The following is a 7,051-nucleotide window of genomic DNA, read 5'->3' as shown; positions in this document are numbered from 1 at the left end:
GATTAGGAAAGTCGACTAGATAAAGTATACTCTTACTGACCCACTCCCAGGGCAGGAGCATAGTCTGAGCACAAACTTACTCACACCTGCTGTTCTTTTCATGGTCCTTCCTTTGTCTTTCCGTAGTTGAAGTATTATGTTGTTAGAACAAGGTGGACTGGGTTAATGATCAGTGATATATTTTATACTCAACAGATCAAAGCCCAAGGTTCAGGATGTACATTCTCTCTCTCTCTCTCTCTCTCTCTCTCTCTCTCTCTCTCTCTCTCTCCCTTCCTCCTCCCCCCCCCACACACACAGAAGATAGGGGAGGAGAGGGTAGGCAGGGAGGTAGAGATATTAAATCTATTACTGGATCCTCCATCTCAGGTAAACCAATGATGACTTGTGTAGTTTATCAGCTAGTGAGTCATCCTGAGTTCTATGGCGTGTTGGTCATGGTTCAAAGGCTGTTGCTAACACTACTTTCTATTTCATTTAAAAAAAAATGTTTATGCTACTTGTCGAGGGAGCCAAACCATATAAATAATGTAACAATAACAATTCCATATATAGGCATGGTGCCATCTGTGGTGTGCTACTATGAAATTTTGCATGAAATGAGCTGTTTTATCTATGCTTTTTCTACTGTTAAAAAGCTCTTTACACCCTGGGTTATCCCGGATTACTGAAGAGATCTGAGATTCCTTTGTAGATACAAATATAGTTCATGCTTGCCATTGTTAAATCTGTGTTTCTACACTAATCCAAGACATGCTCAAGTAACTACCAAGTTCTCTCACAGAGCTTGCTAATTTTGCAACTGGAGAAAAGAATCACCACTACAGTCACCCCTTGGGCTTCCTGGACACCTTTGAAGCTACATAGGATATAGAGACTACAGATTCTCCAAGGATGTTTGTTCAGCTTCATGGACATCCTCAAAGAGCAAGCTCAGGCAACAAATCCCTCCTGCTGTATACAGGAGAGAGATCAGCCCTGATGCCGAGTGACCTCAGATCAAATGGCAAGCAGTAAGGCTGGTGGTGTTTCTAGGCGATCCTTTTCTTTCCAGGTATTCCTGTTAAAGCATGGTTCTGTTTTGTTTTGTTTTGTTTTGTTTTGTTTTGTCTTGTCTTGTTTTGTTTTTCACCCTGGCTTTAACTCCTAACAGGCAGCAATTCAAATTCACTCCTCAATTACCCATGTCCTGTGGGTTTTTAAAAATGTTTTCTAGCCCAAGGATTTATATGATAATGAATTCAAATTCTTATCAATGATAACCCTAAATTCAAAGAATTATTTCCTTCACTTCGAATTACAAATAAGTTTGTTACCTTTTATTGGGTTCCATTATACAATTTTACATATTCTCATTATTAGTAAGTGGTAACTAAGCAAATTGAACGAATGGTTTTGAGCTCTACTTTTCAGCATATAGATTTACCTAAAAAAGTACAAAGCAAGCACAGTGCTGCAATTTTTCAGGCACTTTCGAGTTGCTTAAATATTTACAGATACGTAAGCACCCTGTATGAAAGCATGACAATTTTGGTGTCAGGAGGCAACACTCCACACATATCAAATCTCTAAATGCTAACATTTGCACAGCTCCAAATATTCCTGAGAAAGGTCAGTCTCATTGCCATTTCCTTCCAAATCTCTTCATACTTCAGCGTATCTTGGGGAACCATAACCTCTGTTACTTGATGTACCACTAATTGCACAAAATACATGTAATGTGTTGTTCATCCAGGGAGAATGCATTGTGTCTTCTTGTAGTATCTGAAACAAAGAACAAAAGCAAAACCCACACAATTATCACCAACTGAAACTATTAGTGCCAAAAAAGGGACTGTGTATATAAAATTACAGGCATATTTGAATTTATCACTGACACTGGGCTATTTAAAATGACGAAAAGCAGAAAGAGCAAAGAATAACATTACCGGCTTTAGTCTTCACAGCTGAGTTACAAAGGCAGCGTATCAAAAAAGCAGAAAAGATCTGGTTACTCATTAGGAAAATAAAAGGTCAGGAAATGCAAAATTCAATTAAAAGAGACAGGATCTGATCTTTGAATTCTCTTTTAACTTGTCACCACAAAAGCTTTGATAAGAGTAATGGATCATCCATGTACCTTCTAACAGAGTTATTCTCAGAATCACCCAGGGACTTTTCAAGTGCTCCTTCCCTGCAGACTTGGAATAATACTAAATGAAGGTAGGAATCAAAAGTGCCTATTTGAAATATGATTATACAAACTAATCAATATAAACAAATGAAATACAAAATGTGAATATTATATTTCAACATGTATATGAAGGTATACATTCATGTTGGTATACATATTTTAAAAATTAGCCAGTTAAGGTGGTCAAAAGCCAAAGCAAGAAAGGTTTTACGCTTAAATGAAATAGACAAAGGAAAAGAATAGTATACATATTATATTCCCTCTCTTTGAGTCAGGTCTTAGTTCAGGTCTGGTTTTTTTTTTTCTTTTTGGTTTGATTTGGCTTTCTAATATTGGGTTTTCAAAGCTGGAAAGATGCTCAGTGGTTAAGAGCACTTCCTGCTTTTTCAAAGGACCTGACCAGTACTCTCATTGGGAGGCTCACATTGCTTCTAACTCCAGCTCCACAGGATCTGACACCCTTTTTTCCTTGCCTCCACACTGTATACATGAGGCAGACACACACACACACACACACACACACACACACACACACATCCCTCCTTCTACCACATAACAGATACATGCATACATATACACACAAATGGAAAAAAATCTAAAATATATTGGGTGTGCTGGGTTTTTTTTGTTCATTTTTTTATGTTTGATGTATAAGATACATTTTTATTTTTTTTATTTTTTAATTGGATGTTTTTTTCATTTACATTTCAAATGCTATCCCCTTTCCTAGTTTCCTCTCTGAAAATCCCCTATACCCTCCCCTCTCCCCCTGCTCCCCAACCCATCCACTCCCAGTTCCTGGCTCTGGCATTCCCCTATACTGGAGCATAGAATCTTCACAAGACCAAGGGCCTCTCCTCCCACTGATGTCAAACTAGGCTATCCTCTGCTACATATGCAGCTAGAGACCGAGCTCTGGGGGTACTGGTTAGTTCATATTGTTGTTTCTCCTATAGGGTTGCAGACCCCTTCAGCTCCTTGGATCCTTTCTCTAGCTCCTCCATTGGGGACCCTGTGTTTCATCAATAGATGACTGTGAGCATCCACTTCTGTATTTGCCAGGCACTGGCATAGCTTCACAGGTGACAGCAATAACAGGGTCCTGTCAGCAAAATCATGTTGGTATCTGCAATAGTGTCTGGGTTTGGTGGCTGATTATGGGATAAATCCCCGGGTGGGGCAGTCTCTGGATAGTCCTTCCTTCCGTCTTAGCTCTTTACTTTGTCTCTGTAACTCCTTCCATGGGTATTTTGTTTCCCCTTCTAAGAAGGATTCTGAGCTTCTGGGCTAATATCTACTTATCAGTGAGTGCATATCATGTGTGTTCTTTTGTTCTTTTTAACTGAATACAAGCTACAGTCATCTAAGAAGAGGGAAACTCAACTGAGAAAATGTCCTCATTAGACTGGCCTTTAGTGATTGATATGGAAGGAAGATCCAGCCCACTGTGGACAGTACCAGCCTGGGCAAGTGAACCTAGTATATATTAAAGTAGGCTGAGCAAGCCATGGGGAACACATCAGTAAGCAGCTCATGATTCCTTTCCTACATAATGGACTGTGAGAGGTATGTGTGGGCCAAATAATCCCTTTGTGCCCCGTGTTGCTTTTAGTCAGACTGTTTTAACACAGTAACAGTATGCAAACTAGGACATTAGGTTTTCAAGTTGGCGTTGAAGCTTTAGTAGTAAGCCTTGGCCTACAAATGACAGTACTGTGTTCTATCATTTGTGTTGTTATAAATAATAGGCTTAAAAAGATCTTAGAGGAATTTGATCTTACAAAAATCTTAACTCATGACACTAATCTAAAAGCATGCTACAGATTTAACTGATGACGAATCAATTATTCATGTCTGTCAGATGTGACAAACAAATGGGGTGTCCATTGAGGCTGTGTTGAAAAACCTACCAGATCCTACAGTGGCTACCACCGACTCCACCTAAATAAGAAATCTACAATTAATAATCTTAAATTATTCTTTAAAAAAGTTTTATGGTCACAAAATTAAGGAAAACAAAAGTTAAAGTAAGTATACCAAATAATAGGTATAAAAACTTATTTTACACTTTGGTGTACTGTAAAAAATTATATTGAAAACTGCCAAGGAATATTAAGGCCATTTCTTTTTTGAAGAAATCAAGTACTGGGCTCAATAGAACAGTTCTTATTTCAGTATATACTCAAATACACTTTGTCTATTTTGTGGTAGCATGATCAATTTCAACAGATATGGCTGTTTTTATGTTCTTTTACTCTAATAGATTATGGAATATATTAATTCATTTATAAAATTTACTATAAAGTTAATGGTTTACATAAACATGCAACACATAGAAACAAAAAGTTTTCTTGGTTAGCTAATGTTAGCTCATATCAAGGGCCTAAAATATTGGTATTCAGCTAAGAAAAATACCAATAGTTTAACAAAGTAATTGATATAAGCAGGTGGGAAGTAGCCACCTGATTTGAAAAATTCATGCTTTTAGTGGAAAAACCTGACAAAATGACCATTCTAAATATCTTGATCATAGTAGTGGTAATAAACTGAATAATTTGCCTTGAATTTGAATAATTTAGGATTCTAGACTAGGCAATGCAGCTGCATGCAAATGAAGTAACTGTCAGACAGTATACAGGCTTAAAACAGCATGTGCAATTGTTTTCTATCTTCTGTGAAAGAGTCATTGTTACTGTTTTTCCCCATGTATTATGAGAAACGAGATTCATCAAGCAGACGGCTTCAAAGAAACAAACTATGTACACCATTTACTAAAAGTCATGCCTCAGGAGAGTGATGGTGCTTTTGCTGTTGTGCTAAGGGGTGAGGGTGAGATGCAGTCATGGAAGCAGAAAAGTCCCTGCCTAGCATCAACAAATGTCTTGCTATTTACATTCAGACCTAATAGGCTAGTAAAGGTGGCAAAAAGAAGACAGAGAACACTGAAAGCCCCTCAAGTCTTCAAGGTTCCAGCTACAGAACTTGATAAAGAAAATTTTTGCCCTGAATGTCTGCTGAATACCTTTGGTTTCTCATCCTCTTTCTATATCAAAGGTTGTCTTAATAGCATGAGTTCTGAGGAGTGGAAGGATTTGCTCAAGCATGAGGACCTAAGTTCAGATCCCTAGTATTCACAGAAAAAGCTGGGCATGGTGGTACCCTAGCATTGAGGAGTTAGAGATAGGAGGATCCCTAGGACTCACTGGCCAGCTAGTCTTGCTGAATTGGTGAGCTTCAGGTTCAAGTTAGATACCCTGTAGCACAAATCCTTTGTCTATTTCTTGGGAAGGCTTTGCAAAAAGTCAGTACTTTGGATGAACAATTCGTGACCCCATGTATGTGTAGATTCTGACACACAAGCAAAAGCTCTGTCCTACTAAGACAGTATCACACCAACATGATGACAATAATGAACCAAACCTTTGAAGCTGTAAGCCAGCCCCAAGGAAATATTTTCCTTTATAAGAAACAACAAACAAACAAACAAAAAGAATGGATATGTAAGACACTGGACTTGACCTCACTAACCACTTAATTCTGGTCCACCCTGGTTCTCCATAGTGAGCAGATGACAATGATTAGAAAAGTGAACTCAAAGTCACACCCAGTGATGAAATCTCCCATAGCTCTTTAAATTAAAGCATACCAAAGAAATGCAAAGACCTAGGAGGGTTAACCGAAAGCTAGCTAGCTTTTGTTGTCTGACAAGTCTTTCTACCTTTCACTGGGCCATACTGTAAGATAAACTTCTGTGTTGTGAGAGTCTCCCGCATGGAACAACTGCCTTCAATCACTAAAACCCAGATTCTAAGACAAATGAACTCTTTTTCTGGGAATAGTTTGTGAGTTTTTTCCTTCCCTGGGATGGTGTCTTGCTTATATAGCCCATGTATATAGCCCATACTATATAGCATGTAGTCCATATGTAATTCAGGTTGGCCTTGAACTCACTAACCTCATCCTTCAGTCTACTAAGCTCTGGAATTACAGATGTAACACACCATGCTAGACTGTAAGAATGAGCTTTCCAATTCTGTTCTCTGGAGCTTAGCATGGTGGCTCATGCCTATAATTCCAGCACTTGGAAGGTAGAGGCAGGCAGGGAGATTAGGAATTCAAACCTAGCTTTAGTTTAAGGCCAGTCTGGACTCCATGTAACCTTGTTCAGAGAGAAAAAGTATTATTTATTCCATGTTTTCATTCACGGGGAAAGGAAGAAGGTGTTATGATAACCTCAAATACTCCCAGTGAGACAGCAGATCGTTATGCCACAACTTTTACAAACATGATAAAAAGATTTAAATGGTTAACAGGGCAATCCATATGCAAAGTATATGTAAACACAAATTCTAGGGCCCCAAGAGATAGTCTAGGAACATGATCAGGATTTCTATAAGGATCAGTGGCTATGTAAAAGTGGTAATTACTTAATGGTGACAGAATTTGCCTATGAGCAAAGGATCAGGTGTTGACATTTTTTTTTCAAGCTGTTTTCCTAAGGTAGCTGTAGTTGATACTAACACTCAGTGATTCAGCCTGTCACCTACATCACACTGCCTTGTTAAAAAAAGCTGTAATGGTATTTGCTTATGTGTAATATATGTATTTGTTTATATGGGTGTGTGCATGGGTTCATGTGGGTGCATACCAGAAGGATGACAATGGGTGTCTTCTATTGGGCTCTACTTTGTTTCTGGAGACAGTCTTATTGAACTCGTGGATTTGGCTAGGCTGGCTGACTAATGAGCTCCAGGAATCCTCCAGTCTCCATTCCACTTCAAGTACTGGGGTTACAGGTAGGTGCTGTGTATCTGAATTCAGATCCTCATGTTTGTGCAACAGGCACATTGCTCACTGAGCCATTTCCCTAGTGCCAGT

General features: G+C 38.6%; 1 protein-coding gene across 2 annotated transcripts in view; it reads right to left on the bottom strand.

Annotated features, from left to right (window-relative positions):
* Positions 1-1,295: 1,295 nt before the first annotated feature.
* The window catches only part of Dock11 (dedicator of cytokinesis 11), a 187,577-nt gene continuing 181,821 nt past the window's right edge, over positions 1,296-7,051 (bottom strand). The window contains exon 53 of one of the 2 annotated variants that reach the window (XM_021154032.2): positions 1,296-1,764. In XM_021154032.2, the coding sequence (XP_021009691.1) occupies positions 1,645-1,764 (120 nt within the window). In that variant the 3' untranslated portion in view covers positions 1,296-1,644. The remainder of the gene's footprint in view (positions 1,765-7,051) is intronic. The other variant, XM_029473424.1, reaches the window with a different exon arrangement.

The sequence above is a fragment of the Mus caroli genome, chromosome X, assembly GCF_900094665.2.
Source record: "Mus caroli chromosome X, CAROLI_EIJ_v1.1, whole genome shotgun sequence".
Lineage (NCBI taxonomy): Eukaryota > Metazoa > Chordata > Mammalia > Rodentia > Muridae > Mus > Mus caroli.
The sequence above is the reverse complement of the archived record's forward strand: the minus strand, read 5'-3'. Positions and strand labels throughout refer to the sequence as shown.